At 43.4% G+C, this 17,799-nt stretch overlaps 1 protein-coding gene across 1 annotated transcript in view; it reads left to right on the top strand.

Annotated features, from left to right (window-relative positions):
- The window catches only part of myo1ea (myosin IEa), a 77,521-nt gene extending 60,219 nt beyond the window's left edge, over window positions 1-17,302 (top strand). Inside the window, 12 exon segments of the mRNA XM_083760047.1 lie at window positions 365-479; window positions 927-1,015; window positions 1,017-1,097; window positions 1,422-1,470; window positions 1,473-1,566; window positions 5,430-5,576; window positions 7,836-7,993; window positions 9,280-9,369; window positions 10,847-11,087; window positions 12,048-12,083; window positions 13,589-13,758; window positions 15,155-17,302. Coding sequence (XP_083616173.1) covers window positions 365-479; window positions 927-1,015; window positions 1,017-1,097; window positions 1,422-1,470; window positions 1,473-1,566; window positions 5,430-5,576; window positions 7,836-7,993; window positions 9,280-9,369; window positions 10,847-11,087; window positions 12,048-12,083; window positions 13,589-13,758; window positions 15,155-15,231 — 1,347 coding nt within the window. The 3' untranslated portion in view covers window positions 15,232-17,302.
- The last annotated feature ends 497 nt before the right edge of the window (window positions 17,303-17,799 follow it).

Here is a 17,799-nt window from a genome sequence, read left to right as displayed (position 1 = left end):
GAACCAAAAACAATCACACGATCATCAGTGAAACTGACAGCCAAAGCGTTGGTGTATTGAACTGGATACAGGCATGTACAGTATGTACAGTATGCATGACGCTGTTAGCTACTGTGTCTGGGTGTGTCTCTGGAGATTAACTGTAAATGTACTGGAGTCATTTGTTTTACTTTACTCTACTAGTATTTTCATTTTTCTATAATTCTACTCCACTACATCTCGGAGGCAGATCTACAAGCTCACATCACTCCACATCATGACCTGTTGTGAGCTTGTAGATCTGCTATTTTCCAAAACCTTTAAAAAAACGTGTTCCATTCTGCAGTATTTCTAAGTACTTCTTCCACCTCTGAATCTCCCACAGCTGTTTCTATTGGAAGAGACGAGGGAACGCAAGTTTGACGGTTACGCCAGGACCATCCAGAAATGCTGGAGGAAATATGTGGCGCGCAAGAAGTATGTCCAGATGAGAGAAGAGGTGAGTGATTTGTTCTGTTCTGTTCTGTTCTGTTCTGTTCTGTTCTCTTCTCTTCTCTTCTCTTCTCTTCTCTTCTCTTCTTCTCTTCTCTTCTCTTCTCTTCTCTTCTCTTCTCTTCTCTTCTCTTCTCTTCTCTTCTCTTCTCTTCTCTTCTCTTCTCTTCTCTTCTCTCTCTTCTCTTCTCTTCTCTTCTCTTCTCTTCTCTTCTCTTCTCTTCTCTTCTCTTCTCTTCTCTTCTCTTCTCTTCTCTTCTCTTCTCTTCTCTTCTCTTCTCTTCTCTTCTCTTCTCTCTCTTCTCTTCTCTTCTCTTCTCTTCTCTCTCCTCTCCTCTCCTCTCCTCTCCTCTCCTCTCCTTCTCCTCTCCTCTCCTCTCCTCTCCTCTCCTCTCCTCTCCTCTCCTCTCCCCTCCCCTCCCCTTCATGTAATATGTTTTGCGTCTCCTCCTCAGCCTCTGATTTGCTACTGAACCGAAAGGAGAGGCGGAGACACAGCCTGAACAGGAACTTTGTGGGCGACTACCTGGGAATGGACGACCGGACCCGAGCTACGACAGTTCCTCGCCAAGAGGGAAAAGATCGACTTTGCCGACAAAGTCACAAAATATGACCGCCGCTTTAAGGTAAATGGTGCATTTTATATCGTGCCTTTATCCAAGGCGCTTTACATAGGTTGTGCATTACATTCACCCATTCTCACACACATTCATACACCGATGGCAGCTGAAACCATGCAAGGCACAAACCAGCACATCAGGAGCAATTAGGGGTTCAGTGTCTTGCTCAAGGACACTTCGACACTAACTCTGGGGGAGCCCGGGTTCGAACTGGCAACCTTGCAGTTACCATGCAGCTACTCTACCCCTGAGCCACAGAACTTCACGTAGTGACTAAGCGAACCCGCGATAAAACAAAGAGCCACACGTCATACTTTGCTGTTTTTTTAGGGAATCAAGAGGGACTTAATCCTCACGCCAAGGAGTGTGTATCTGATTGGCGAGAGAAGGTGAAACAGGGACCAGAGAAAGGTCAGGTGACGGAGGTGCTGAAGAGGAGGATTGAAGTGGAGAAGATCTTGGCAGTTTCTCTCAGGTAAGACTCAAGAGTCGAGTTATGCAAGCATTGGCCAAATCAGCTGATCCAACACGCCAGCATGTATTACAGATTGGCTATATATATGACAATATTTGGTGTAGGGGGGGGGGGGGCTGCACTCTAGTCCAACATAGTAGGGTTCTGTTATTCCAATATTTCTCTATATCAAATCGGAGATATTGAGATGTTGTTTAGACTAGTACAAGCACAAAAGATAAATGTGTGTGGCTATTAAAAAACGGATACATAAACATGATTGCCCAAACAGGATAGATGGGTATATTTATATAATGTATCTTTATAATATATAATAACATTTTACTGTCATATATATTATACGACAGGCAGATGAAGTCTGGCTGCCAGGCTAGTACTGGACAAAGTGGACATCTACCCTGTTTGGGCTTTCATTTGTAATGTTATTAAAAAGAAGAGCCAGCAAGTGCCATCTGGTGGCCATATATATATATATATATATATATATATATCTGGTGGCCATATAGAGCATTACAAACAGCACAAAGCCACAGCTATTTCTCCAATCTGGTCATAGTTCAGTGGTTCTCACACTATTTCAAGGAACACTGCTTTGGTACGCATTAAATAAACTATTTATTTAATGCACTATTTATCAGGGGCCCACCATCTAGCAGAGAGAGGCGGGGGGGGGGTAGTCAGGGGGAATACAAGAAGACTCACCCCGTTGCTGTTTTCCTCCCAGAATTTTCCCCCAGTGAGGGGTGGGAGAGGCTGGACAGCAGACGGCTGGATTTGAATTTCTCTAACTATAAACTTTCATGACAGCAGACAGCCTATAGTACAAATATAATTTATGAAAAGCTACTACAGTGAAGTCTGTTCACAGAAGTTGTTGTAGGATATGTGGGGATTATCTGACGAGGGTACCATTTTGAGGGGGCAAAACCTTACATATACTAAATAATACTAAATTGTTTATAGGTTCAATATAAGTAATATAATATAGCCTTTCCACAGGAGTATATTTTTATATTTTTCATAAAAGAATACAAACAGCCAATAGCATATTACAAAGTTATCCCCCTCACTGGGGAAAGTCCGGAGGAAAAACGGGCACGGCACCGGGGTTTGAGTCTTCTTGTTACCGTCAGGGGCCCACCATGTAAAACTTATTTTCAGAAAGGCAAGAAGCTACTTCAAAGCCCCCAGTCTGTATTTTCAATCACACAAGTCCCCATGTGCCTGTAAATGTCACACAGAGAGGTATTACTGTAAATACTGTAAATACTGTAAATGTCACACAGAGGGGTATTACTGTAAATACTGTAAATACTGTAAATGTCACACAGAGGGGTATTACTGTAAATACTGTAAATACTGTAAATGTCACACAGAGAGGTATTACTGTAAATACTGTAAATACTGTAAATGTCACACAGAGGGGTATTACTGTAAATACTGTAAATACTGTAAATGTCACACAGAGGGGTATTACTGTAAATACTGTAAATGTCACACAGAGGGGTATTACTGTAAAATACTGTAAATGTCACACAGAGGGGTATTACAAACATATGGAAGCGATTAAAACCACCTCTCGTCTACTTACAGTACATACGTCTGCTCCCTTGTGTGTGTTTGCGTGTGTGAGGGGTTTTCTTCAAATTAATTCAGTCAATTGGGGGGGGTAGGCTTTTTAGCTCAAAGTGGAATCATATACTGTAAACGCTAATTAAATACAGTTTGGTCAGCAGATCTACAAGTTTACAAACGGATCATCAGCTGACACGTTGTGAGCTTGTAGATCGTCTGTTCTTTGGCGCGGTCGTATGCCAACATACAGTATAAACAGTGGCAGACATCCCTAAACTTGAGTCTCCTGGTCAAATGATATCACTCGACTACAAGTGAAAGTTTCTCTGTCAAATTTGTAAACGTACTTGATTTGTAAATTAGTAAAAAGTACTTGAGTACCTGCTTTTAAAAATACTTTAGTATTTACTATTCAAAAGTAAATGCTTTTAAAACTTCAAATTAGGCCCAGGCCGTAGCGTAACGGTCTGGGCACCGGACTGGTGATCCAGTCGCGGTGTGCCGCGGGTTCGACTCCCGGACCCGACACGGCCTTTACCGCATGTCATCCCCCCATCTCTCTCCCGTTTCCTGTCAGCCTACTATCTGTCCCTTAAAAAATCAATAAAAGGCGTAAGCCGCAAAAAAATATCTTAAAAAAAAAAAAAAAACTTCAAATTAAAATTTATTTTTAATATCAATACATTGCTGTATTGAAATTCAGACAAAGAAAAATAATCCCACACATTTTCCAACAATTTAGCTATATTTGTAGTAGGGCTTAAAGGGGTTAAATCACAATGTACAACTCTCATTGTACACTTAAAAAAATGTTTTACTTAAGTACAGTATAAGAACTAATGTCCTTAGTTACAGTCCATAAATCAGTTAAGTAGAGTATAAGAACTAAATGTTCTTAGTTACAGTCCATAAATCAGTTAAGTAGAGTATAAGAACTAAATGTTCTTAGTTACAGTCCATAAATCAGTTAAGTAGAGTATAAGAACTAAATGTTCTTAGTTAGTCCATAAATCAGTTAAGTAGAGTATATGAACTAAATGTCCTTAGTTACAGTCCATAAATCAGTTAAGTAGAGTATAAGAACTAAATGTTCTTAGTTACAGTCCATAAATCAGTTGCGTATAATTGTTGTTGACGGAAGTCGTGCAACAGTCGCACAGATCTGTTGGTGAAGACATGTGGCTTAAAACCCATTTTGAGCGGGAACCCCTTTTGGTGTTTTAAGTGTGGCGCTACGAGCTTGTAGGTCTGCTATTTTTGAAAAATCGTGAAAATGTGGCACAAATCTTTGAATATAATAAATTATTTCAGAAGACTTTTTATTTATTTCGATGTCAGGCCTAAATGGCTTAACCAATTCTGGGCGGGATCCCCTTTTGGTGTTTTAAAGCATTATGTTATACTTTAGCTATTGCAAAATAGCTCTATAGGTCTGCTATTTTTGAAAAATCGTGAAAATATGCCTAAAATCTTTGATACAGAGTGAACATTTTAACTCAAATCTTTGCTTCTGGGGAGGTCCCTGGAACAACATATTTTCAGATGGGAGTCGGGAGCCAATTACAGAAAAATGTTGGGGTCCTTGACATGAAATATTGAGCACTATTGATAAAGAAACATAACGTTTTTCAGAAAACTGATTTAGAAGAAAAAAAAAAAAAATCGACGTCAGGCCTAAATGGGTTAAAGAGTGGCCGTGTGAACTTCCTGGGTTAATATGAACCAGGTGGGGCAGACAGAGAGACAAGGAAAGCTATGAACCAGGTGGGACCGACAGAGACAATGTGAACTGGATTCCTGGTATGAACCAGGTGGGGCCGACAGAGACAATGTGAACTGGATTCCTGGTATGAACCAGGTGGGGCCGACAGAGACAATGTGAACTGGATTCCTGGTATGAACCAGGTGGGGCTGACAGAGACAATGTGAACTGGATTCCTGGTATGAACCAGGTGGGGCCGACAGAGACAATGTGAACTGGATTCCTGGTATGAACCAGGTGGGGCCGACAGAGACAATGTGAACTGGATTCCTGGTATGAACCAGGTGGGGCTGACAGAGACAATGTGAACTGGATTCCTGGTATGAACCAGGTGGGGCAGAGAGAGACAAGGAGAGCAGCGGTTGTAAAAAGCTCATCAGAGAAAACGATGGATTGTGAATTTGTTTTTTAAATCATGAAAAATGTTTTGAAATATTAAACAAAATGTAGGAAACAAAAATAAAGGGAACTCATGAAAACGTGTCCGTTTGGGAACCAGTGATATGATATCTTATATATTTCTCAGCCCGATGCAGGACGACCTGCTGATTCTACACGAGCAGGAGTACGACAGCCTGCTGGAGGTGGTCTTTAAGACGGAGTTCCTCAGTCTGTTGGCCCGGAGGTTCGAGGAGAAGACCCAACGGAAGCTGCCACTCAAGTTTGCTACCACGTACGTACAACAGTACACCTGTTCTTCTTTTCTGTTTATTTATTCTATCATACCCTACTTGTATATATTATAACAGTTGGCGGTTGGGAATGTGGGAATGTATGTGTATAGTCTATAGTTTATACTTGAACTGTATGCAAATTATTTATGACTAGAGCAGTGCCCGTTTTGCTGTACCAGGAACCAGTTATGCTGTTTGTCATGCTGGTGCTTAGATATATAAATGGCCACCAGATGGTGCTACTGGCTCTTCTTTGTAATGATAATACTAATACCAAATGAGAACCAGCTCCAAAACAGGATAGATGTATTTATATATTGTTGCTATTGGGCAGATTATCTGCACAGATCATCTCTATATTTATATATCATATTGTCACTATAGAGCGTCGCAGTCCCTCACCCTTTCAGAACAAGTGGTGGCCCAGGAAAGTGGCCCAGGAAATTAATCTCAATGCATTTTCCTCATAGACATTTCAGAAAGTATTTATTTAAAGACCTTTTAAGCATCATACGAAGCCAACTCTTGTCGTGACAAATCATGACAACAAACACACATTTTCGGGCCAAACTAAGAATTAGAAAGTAGAAAAAAACGGCAGGTTACAACACTTTTGTTGTTGTTTTTCTTCTTTGTAATTATTTGTTTGGTCCAAAATATTGTGTTTGTTGTCATGACACAGATCATCTCTATATTTTTACTGTTTAGTTTTAGTTTTGAGTTTTTTTTCCATAAATTAATACGGTATCCTACTTGATTGCGAACGCAGTGAGCCACTTAGTATGACAGCAAGGGCTGAATGTCTGTGTGTCACGCTGTTACACCACCCGCCCGCCACCAGAGGGCGCAGCTAGACAGCAAGGGCTGACGCAGCTAGACAGCAAGGGCTGAATGTCTGTGTGTCCCGCTGTTACACCACCCGCCGCTGCTTAACAACGACACTGTCTGCCGCTGCTTAACAACGACACTGTCTGTAACTTGCTCGCTGTTACACCACCCGCCGCTGCTTAACAACGACACTGTCTGTAACTTGCTGTACTAGGCCCAACATAAAAATAATACTGTCACAACGACACTGTCTGTAACTAGGCTATGTGTACTAGTGTGTGCATATGGGCTAACGTTAGCTAAGCAGTCACAGTCCGGTTTACTGCTGCTCAACAACGACACACCAGAGGGCGCAGCTAGACAGCAAGGGCTGAATGTCTGTGTGTCCCGCTGTTACACCACCCGCCGCTGCTTAACAACGACACTGAATGTCTGTGTGTCCCGCTGTTACACCACCCGCCGCTGCTATATATATATATATATATATATATATATATATATATATATATATATATATATATTATGGGGTTAGCGGTGCTGAGCCTTCTCGTGGCGGCCCTGTTTTCACTAATTTCACAGTACCACACACTTCTCACTAATTTGTAATTTATTCTAATTGTTATTGCAATTTACGATCTGCGTTCGCGCCACCGAGTGGCGCGCTACGAGCTTGTAGGTCTGCTATTTTTTGAAAAATCGAAGAACGACTGACATAGAAACATAGCTTTTCCAGAAAACTGTCAGGATGTAGAAGACATTTTTAGAATCTGATCTCAGGTCAGAATGGGATAAACCGTTAGAGAAGCGCTGGTTGGTGTCTAACGCTGCTCTGCTCCTCCTCAGATCTGATCTCAGGTCAGAATGGGTTATTAAACCGTTAGAGTTAACGCTGCTCTGCTCCTCCTCAGACTGATCTCAGGTCAGAATGGGTTAAACCTGGTGGTGTCTTAACGCTGCTCTGCTCCTCCTCAGACTGATCTCAGGTCAGAATGGGTTAAACCTGGTGGTGTCTTAACGCTGCTCTGCTCCTCCTCAGACTGATCTCAGGTCAGAATGGGTTAAACCTGGTGGTGTCTTTTTTTTTTTTTTTTTTTTTTTTGCGGCTTACGCCTTTTTATTGATTTTTGAAGGGACAGACAGTAGGCTGACAGGAAACGGGAGAGAGATGGGGGGATGACATGCAGTAAAGGCCGTGTCGGGTCCGGGAGTCGAACCCGCGGCACACTGCGACTGGATTACCAGTCCGGTGCCCAGACCGTTACGCTACGGCCTGGGCCACCTGGTGGTGTCTTAACGCTGCTCTGCTCCTCCTCAGACTGATCTCAGGTCAGAATGGGTTAAACCTGGTGGTGTCTTAACGCTGCTCTGCTCCTCCTCAGACTGATCTCAGGTCAGAATGGGTGTCTTAACGCTGCTCTGCTCCTCCTCAGACTGGACCTGAAGCTGAAGAAGGAGAACTGGGGCTTTCTGAGCGGCGGAGGCTCCAGGCAGGTGATGTTCGTCAGCGGTCAGGGGAACGAGGTCTTCAAGAAGCCCTCCGGGAAGACGCTGCAAGTCAGCGTGGGCCCCGGACTGTCCAAGAACACACGTAAGTACAGTCAGCGTGGGCCCCGGACTGTCCAAGAACACACGTAAGTACAGTCAGCGTGGGCCCCGGACTGTCCAAGAACACACGTAAGTACAGTCAGCGTGGGCCCCGGACTGTCCAAGAACACACGTAAGTACAGTCAGCGTGGGCCCCGGACTGTCCAAGAACACACGTAAGTACAGTCAGCGTGGGCCCCGGACTGTCCAAGAACACACGTAAGTACAGTCAGCGTGGGCCCCGGACTCTCCAAGAACACACGTAAGTACAGTCAGCGTGGGCCCCGGACTGTCCAAGAACACACGTAAGTACAGTCAGCGTGGGCCCCGGACTCTCCAAGAACATACATGTACATAAGTACTGTACATAAGTACTGTACAATTTTGAGGTATCTGTACTTTACTTGATTATTTCCAATTTCTAATACTTTTATTTCTACTCTGACTCCACTGCATCTCGGATGTAAATATTGTACTTTTACTCCACTACATTTACTTTGTAGATTTTGAGTATTATTACAAAACATACACTAACCACTACAGTCCTATATACATTTTGGCCATTTGAAAATAGCCAATCTACAAGCTCACAATGCTTCGCGATGCAACGCATTGTGAGCTTGTAGATCAGATATTTTTATACATTTGACAACTTGAAACAGGACATTCTGCATAATGAGTCCTTTTACTTTTTGTACTTAACCCATTCTGACCTGAGATCAGATTCATACGAGGTTTCCACTGGACACACACTGGTCTGATTAACCCATTCTGACCTGAGATCAGATTCTAAAAATGTCAGTCGTTCTTCGATTTTTCAAAAATAGCAGACCTACAAGCTCGTAGCGCGCCACTCGGTGGCGCGCTATGAGCTTGTAGATCTGCTATTTTTCAATAGCTAAAGCATAACATGATGCCAACACCAAAATGGGTGCCCGGTCAGAATGGGTTAAAGTACATTTTCATGTCAATACTTTTGTACTTTTACTCGAGTGCATTTAGAATTCCGGACTTGTAACGGAGTATTTCTACAATGCTGTATTGATACTTTTACTTAAGTAAAACATTTGAGTACTTTTTCCACCCCTGGCATCCCTATTCTAGGGGAAAATAGCCCATCTACAAGCTCACAGTGCATCACAACGTGCAGCTTGTAGATCTGCTTTTTCCGGCGAAGAGATTTTAAGTAGACAACAATACTAACTCAGGTCCACTTCACGAGGTATAGAGGGTTTACGTGGCCCTTCACGAATAGTGGAAATGTTTACTTATTAAGAATCTCATTCCCAGGTCCCACCAAGAAGAGCTTCACTCACGGCCACTCCAACTCATCCAGAAGCCACCAGAACATCCCCGCCCGGGCTGCACCCGGACCCCCAGGTAATAATAATAATAAAACTTTATTTGTATAGCACCTTTCATGACATGAAATGCAGCTCAAAGTGCTTTACAGAGCAATGGAGAATAAAAAAGAAAAACAAGCAGTAATGCAATACAGTGAGGACATGAATAACAAAAAATAAAAGATCAATTAAAAGCAATGTTGTAGAAGTGGGTCTTGAGCTGAGCTTTAAAAATGTCTACAGAGGCTGCCTGACGAAGGTACAGTGGGAGCTTGTTCCATGCCGACGGCCCGTAGAAGCAAAAAGCTGCTTCCCCGTATTTTTTAGTTGCCATTTTTTTAGGCAAAGCGAGCAGGCCAGCAGTGGAAGACCTTAGGGGGCGGTTTGGGACATATTTAGGCAGGCAGTCATGTAGGTAGGAAGGTGCGAGACCATTGAGAGCTTTGTACACAAGTAAAATCATTTTAAAATCAATCCTAAAAACAACCGGAAGCCAGTGCAGTGAAGCCAAAACTGGAGTAATATGTTCTCTCATCTTAGTTCTAGGTACCCATACTTACCCCTCACTGGGGGCCCGGGCTGCACCCGGACCCCCAGGTACCCGTCCAGGTACCAGCAGAACCAGAATAAAACACACCTCCCTGTTTGTCCCTGTCGATTGAATAAAACACACCTCCCTGTTTGTCCCTGTCCAGTGGGTAATAAAACACACCTCCCTGTTTGTCCCTGTCCAGTGGGTAATAAAACACACCTCCCTGTTTGTCCCTGTCCAGTGGGTAATAAAACACACCTCCCTGTTTGTCCCTGTCCAGTGGGTAATAAAACACACCTGTCTGTCTGTCCCTGTCCAGTGGGTAATAAAACACATGTCCCTGTTTGTCCCTGTCCAGTGGGTAATAAAACACACCTCCCTGTCTGTCCCTGTCCAGTGGGTAATAAAACACACGTCCCTGTCTGTCCCTGTCCAGTGGGTAATAAAACACATGTCCCTGTCTGTCCCTGTCCAGTGGGTAATAAAACACACGTCCCTGTCTGTCCCTGTCCAGTGGGTAATAAAACACATGTCCCTGTTTGTCCCTGTCCAGTGGGTAATAAAACACACGTCCCTGTCTGTCCCTGTCCAGTGGGTAATAAAACACATGTCCCTGTTTGTCCCTGTCCAGTGGGTAATAAAACACACCTCCCTGTCTGTCCCTGTCCAGTGGGTAATAAAACACATGTCCCTGTTTGTCCCTGTCCAGTGGGTAATAAAACACACGTCCCTGTCTGTCCCTGTCCAGTGGGTAATAAAACACATGTCCCTGTCTGTCCCTGTCCAGTGGGTAATAAAACACATGTCCCTGTCTGTCCCTGTCCAGTGGGTAATAAAACACATGTCCCTGTCTGTCCCTGTCCAGTGGGTAATAAAACACACGTCCCTGTTTGTCCCTGTCCAGTGGGTAATAAAACACACATCCCTGTTTGTCCCTGTCCAGTGGGTAATAAAACACATGTCCCTGTCTGTCCCTGTCCAGTGGGACAACAGCAGCAGAACGGGGGGCTGAAGAACACCAACAACCAGAGGAACAGCTCGCAGCATTCCAACCATCGTCCTCCTCCGTCCTCGGGTCAGCACCAGCAGGCCGGCCGGCCCTTCCTCCCCGCCAACGCCAGCCAGATGAAGGAGCGAGGAGGAGGAGGAGGAGGAGGAGGTGGCGGTAACCGGCCGCAGCCCAATCTAGAATGCCTGAAGGTCCCGGAACAGGGCGCCGCGGGGTGAGCAGAACCATAGACCCACTGCAGTGGTTCTCAAACCTCCCCATCAGACACATATCAGGACCCCAAACCTCCCCATCAGACACATAATTTAATATCAGGGACCCCAAACAAGATTTGTTTTGTTAAAATGATTCAAAAATATATATAAAAGAATAAAAAAGAAAATGGACAATGTATATGAAGTTAAGGTGGCTAAACTGTCCTGGGTAGGTACAGTACCCTCACAAAAAACATGCAGTAATCCTGGTCACTAAACTGCCTCCCCCTGGCCAGCCGGGGCGCCTGATGGAGGGGAAAGGAACTGGTTGGAATAACGTGTTCCTTTCCACGCGCTACGTCTGGCCGGGGAAACTCCCCCCTGTCAGGTGGACTCCTCATGCATAGAAGGAAGCATGAGGTCACTCCGCTGCCCCCCCAGGTTGGCAGAGGAAGTGTATAGTGCCCAGGATTGCATTAGATAATTGACACTGGGTGAAAAAAATGGGTTGCATCGTGGGATAAAAAAATTAAGTGCCTAAACTGAATGAACACATTTAGCTGGGGACCCCCTGGAAGCTGAAAAGGACCCCCGGGGGACCCCCTGGAAGCTGAAAAACCCCCAAGGACCCCCGGGGGACCCCCACCCCCCACGGGGTCTCCAGATCACACTTTGAGAACCACTGCTATAGATATATAGATATTCAGAACCTAAGAGTAACTTAGTGTGTGTGTGTGTGTGTGTGTGTGTGTGTGTGTGTGTGTGTGTGTGTGTGTGTGTGTGTGTGTGTGTGTGTGTGTGTGTGTGTGTGTGTGTGTGTGTGTGTGTGTGTGTGTGTGTGTGTGTGTGAGATATGGTAAACAGCCTCACTTCACGTACACTACCACATACAGTACGTTGGTCTGCACAGTAGAACTGTACAGTAGTAGAAACTGTACGAGGACATGCACATATAATGTGGATAATTTGTTCCTTTATAGCAATGGAGGCAGTCGATCAGCTACAAAAGGAGGAATGTGAGTTTCATATTCAGTGTTTTTGGTGGTGGTTTAGGTGCAGGAAACACGCTAGCGTTAGCATGATGTGTCGTTTGCTTATAGTCCTAATAGACCCCAAGAAATTACATCTGGCCACAAAAGATCACAGATCTATTGAATGTGACAAACTGACATATTGAGCCAATAGAGCGTCGCAGTCCCTCCCCCTTTCAGAACGACGAGTGGCCCAGGAAATGAAATGCAATGCATTCTGACCATAGGATTTTCTTTAAGTATTTATTTAAAGACGGTTATGCCGCGGACAAAGCCAACTCGGATCGTGACAAATCATGACAATGAACACAATATTTTGGGCCAATCAAATCATTAGAAAGAAGAAAATAAAGGCAGGAGACAACACTATTTGTTTTGTTTTTCTTCTTATAAATTATTTGATCGGCCCAAAACATTGTGTTCATTGTCATGATTTGTCACGATCCGAGTTGGCTTTGTCCGCGGCGTAACCGTCTTTAAATAAATACTTAAAGAAAATTCTATGGGAGAAATGCATTGCATTTCATTTCCTGGGCCACTCGTCGTTCTGAAAGGGGGAGGGACTGCAACGCTCTATAACATCCAGTATAAGCCTTCCCCCCAGTAGGCCTCCTTCACATTCAGTAGATTCTGTGGCCAGATGTAATTTCCTGGGATCTAGTAGGACTATAAAATAACTAATAACTAATAAAATAAAATAAATCACCATAACATTTTGTACAAAAATACATATTTAGCCCCATGTTCGAATGCCCCCCCCCCCCTGTCAAAAAGAGCTAAAATACCTAAAACGAAAGAAAGAAGCAAATGTACACTTAATATACTTGAGGGTGTTGTTTAACGTGATTATTGACACCTCAGTGATGCTTGCGGAACTCGACTTCATCTCGTTCCTTACCGCATCACTGTCGTGGCAATAATCACGTTAAACAACACCCTCTCGTGTAATATTGCAATTCTTAGAAAACTTAGAAAATCGCTGAAAGAAATATATTTTTTTAATGACAGATGTAGTCACTACGACCACAAATGTCCAAAGAAACTAGCTAGCCTAGCCACCGAGTTTGCTATAGCGCTCTGGGAGAACAGAGCGGCTGAATTCTTTGTTTTGATTAGGTGGTGAACGGTGCTGGTTTGATCAACGGCTAGAAACCGCTTCAACCAATCAGATTGCTTCCTCTTAACGACCTGTTGTAGAAGCATCTTTTATACTTTCTCTAATAACAACGTAAAACATGAACCAAAAAAAAACTAAAGTTGTCCTTTAATCCGTTGAGACGTTCAGTTTTATGCTCATGTTCTACTCCGTGAATCCACACGTTTACAGTAACTCACATGGACGCAGCGGTCTGTCGCTCGCTGTAAGTGGACGACACAGACAGTAGTGAAGTGAAATGTCTGTCCCTGCCGTTGCCAACAGTTCTGTGGTCTGCCTCTCTCTCTCTCTCTCTCTCTCCTCTCCCCTTCTCTCTCCTCTCTCTCTCCACCAGAGCCCACAGGCCGTCGGCCAGCCGTCCCACGCCGGGCGGAGGGCGGCCAAAGCCGGCGCCCAAACCCAAGCCCCAGGTGCCCCAGTGCAAGGCCCTGTACGCCTACGACGCCCAGGACACCGACGAGCTGAGCTTCAACGCCGACGACGTCATCGACATCATCAAAGAAGGTGAGCTTCGTTATTGTTATTATTATTACTAGCCCTTACCCGTTGTGAGATATTTGTCGTCGTTGTCGTCGTCCCCGTCCCCCCCCTTGTGGCCGCGGGGGTACTGCGTCCTGGGTGCGTTTTTGCATTTTTAAATCACTTATAAATTCATTATTAATTTATCATTTGTTAAATTGGAAAAAGGGCTTCGTTAAGACCTCCATATTATTATGGTCAATGCCTGTGTGAAAAGTGGGTGCAGGCGGTGAGGAGCTACGGCGGTGTTTCTGACAGATATTATTATTATTAACAACGACACGTCGACAAACTGTCATTTGTTGTTTCTTTTTTCACGACAGTGGTTCTACTTCACTCTATTAATAGCGTAATACAGTGGTTCCCAAACAGTGGGTCGGGGACCCATTTGTGGGTTGCGGTACACATTTTTATGGGTCCAAAAACATTCCCAAAATAATCATAATCAATCATAATCATCATGATTATAATCAATAATAATCATGAATTAAAAACAAATTAATTACAAAATCGTGGGATAAAAATAAAAATATATTTATTAAAAAAAAGGAAAACAAACGCGGAAGTTTCACAGAAGTTTGCTCACCAGCCTGTCAGATCGCCCTCCCTCCCTCCCTCCCTCCCTCCCCTCCTCCCTCCCTCCCTCCCCTCCCTCCCTCCCTCCCTCCCTCCCTCCCTCCCTCCTCCCTCCCTACCTGCCCGCTCGCCTCTAAATGAAAATGAATGATGAGGCACGTCAATTGTGAAAACTGAAAACGCCTATAAAGCCTCTGAACAACCACTCTCTTTAACAGTTTCCGTGCTTTGAATGGATTACTCCAGGTTAATGTCGCTGCCATATCGGACATACGCGACTTTTGTTTTATGTGTTTAATCCGCCGTAATGTAATAAATAAAAAGAAAATCCGTCTTCGCCGCGGAGATAGAGACTAGATGCATCTGTTTTCATGAGGAAAACGGAAATCGTCATGCTGTGGGCTGCTAGGGCTTCTGGGAAATTGAGGCCAATGCAAACGAATGGGGTTCAACGCCTCATGGAGGAGGGTCCTGTGCTGCGTCTTCCGGGTGTACCAAGATGGCGGGTGGTCCGGCCGTTCATAACAAACGGGGGAAGCTTTTTTCGCTCGATTTTCGCGGATTAAAAGCCCAAATAATTCAGCGTATGCTCTAAAGGTAATACAACAATCTCGGCAGTGAAGGGGGGTTGATTAAAAGTCTGGTAAATCGTTTTCCGCAGTCAAACTGTTAACCCATTCTGACCTGAGATCAGATTCTAGAGATACATCCTGACAGTTCTCTGAAAAAGCTATGTTTCTATGTCAACCCAAAATGGGTTAAAATAAAGCCTCTAAACAACCACTTCTCTTTCTGTGTCCATCAGACGCGTCTGGATGGTGGACAGGAAGACTGCGGGGAAAGCAGGGTCTCTTCCCCAACAACTACGTCAGCAAGTTGTAGGACCTGCTCGGGGAAGAAGGACGGAGCACCAAGGAGGACAATGTGTGTCTCTGCAGACTCTCCCAAAGCCAGGGCTGGTGCCCAGAGTCAACCAGAGGAAAATGGCTCTTTTCGACTACAAGAACTACACAAACATACGCCGTCTAACATTATCTCACAGGTTCTGAATGTGTGTCCATACGGCTGGGTTTCAGATAAGGTTCTCAGAACCCAGAACTTGTACTTTGAAATGTTTTCAGGAATAGTGAAAACGGCCGACCTACAAGCTCACAGCACGTCGCGGGACAGCGACACGCTGTGAGCTTGTAGATAAGCTGTTTTAACTAATCAAGTACCTCCCCATGGTTATGAGGGAAACCTAAACCAACAACAACAACAACACATCACATCACAGAACTTCACGGATTGTGGAATGTTTCAGATTATGGAATGTTCTGGGTTACACTTGTAAGTCGAAAAGAGCCAAAAGAAGAGATCAGGAGAGACACTACGGATGAATGTACATTTACTCTAGAAAAGAGCATCAGGTTTGAAAATAAGGTTCTGCTTTGAAGACGAGACTGTTTCACTCCAGGGACTGTTTTTTTTTCTCTCTCTCGCGCGCGCGCTCTCTCTGTTTTGTAGGCCCTCCGGAGGACCGGACAAAACTATTTATTGTATTTATAGCTTTCTACAGTCTCCTTTAATGTCCTTTTCACCATGCTGATGAGGTTTGGAGCTCGACCTCGAAGCTTTGAAATGAAGTCTTATACGCCATTTGTGGGACCAGGCTGTGATTGTATTTTGATGTCCGTTTTTAGGTGAAAGTTTGATTACAAATCGATGGTGGTGTTCAAGAAAGTCACTGTCTCGTTGTTTGAAATTCAATCAATTTACATGCCAGATTGCTAAGTGTGTCGCGTTCTGTGCTGCTAAAATGAGCGTACAATATAGTATTGTATATTTATTTCATCACAAGTCAAAGACTAATTACAGGGAATGGACATTTTTAATAGTTCATTACACTGTGATTTTGTACTGTGCTAACACTTTCAATTTGAAAATGTGTACCATTATGGAATGGCTTTTAATTACCAAAGCGATGTTGTCATTGGTCTGTTTAGCAGAAAGTAAATTCCTCAGTGTTGATTTAAATCTGAGGGTCCACTTGGTTCCATTTGTACACTCAAAGTTAACTCAACACTCGTGATTTTACAGTGTATCAAAAGGAAGACAGCTTTTTTTATTAGGAGACTTTTAGCTGGAAAAGGAAGATTCTATCCCCCCCCCATTTTTATCTTGTTTTATGTCGTCAGATTAGTACATCTTTGGCCCAAAGTAAATGCCACATATATTCTGAGCATACTGTCAGTGGTTTATTAGCACTTTAATGGTATAGGTACTCCCTCTGACACACAGACTTCTAACAGCCAGTAAACCATGTTTATGAAGGACATATTGCCAAACTAGGAACAAGCCTAGTTACTGAAGATTAATTTGTTTACATAAAAAATATATATAATCCAGGTATTTTTTTGTACCCATGTATGTATATCTGTTGACATGTAGGAACACATTTTGTTGCTGGTAAAACATTTAAATTAATTTTTAGTCTCTGCAGGACCTGTGTGGTATTTTTCTCTCTGATTTTAATATTTGTGGGGGTGTTTTGGATACAAATGCACAATAAGAGCCAACAGACTATAGTGACAGTGTTTATTTTTAATTGATCAAACACAAACTTGTTTTAGGGGAAACGACAGAACGGCATGTTTGTTGACGTCATATAAAATGTTCCTGGTGGCACTACAAACTATTTCCCCTTTGCTTCTGCTCCAGATTATTTTTTTTTCCCTGTACATCTTTTGCACTGCTTTAGAATTACTTAACACATTCCCTTGTATTGATTTGATAGAATAACATTCTGCTCTGGTCGTGTAAACTGCTGGGTCATCAAAGATATTTTTTTCCCCCCCTGGATGGTTGAAGACATCCTTGTGCAATATGAAAAATCGCAGATATGTCTTTTAATAAAGCATGTAATGTGTAAAAACAAGAAATGATCACATGGTGATATTTGTCAGGTGAAAGAAGCACTGTCTCCGTTGTGTCTGATTATCATTTTAGTAACGTGTATGTTAACGTGTAGGCCTATGTTTGTTTGTCACAACCTCGCAGCCGTTTTCCTTTTATTTTATTTTAGTTCAGTGGATGTGGGAATCCAACAGCATGTTTCCCACCAAGATGGCCACTATACCTCTATTCATTATGACATACTGCATTAGATAGTCCTACTTAATTAGCCCAAGTGAAAGTATTCCAAGTGTTGGCCTTGAACCAAGAACCTTACACCTATCTTTTTAATGCTGTAGTGTACAGTAGGTGAACTAGAACCTTACACCTATCTTTTTAATGCTGTAGTGTACAGTAGGTGAACTAGAACCTTACACCTATCTTTTTAATGCTGTAGTGTACAGTAGGTGAACTAGGGGTTGGGGCATTCTGTTTTTCATCATAGGCTATACAATTTTAAGTTATGGCTTCTCGGTTAAACACAATTTATCTGGCTTCACCACTGATGGCATGACA

Source organism: Protomyctophum parallelum (assembly GCF_964188405.1).
Source record: "Protomyctophum parallelum genome assembly, chromosome: 2".
NCBI lineage: Eukaryota > Metazoa > Chordata > Actinopteri > Myctophiformes > Myctophidae > Protomyctophum > Protomyctophum parallelum.
The sequence above is the reverse complement of the archived record's forward strand: the minus strand, read 5'-3'. Positions and strand labels throughout refer to the sequence as shown.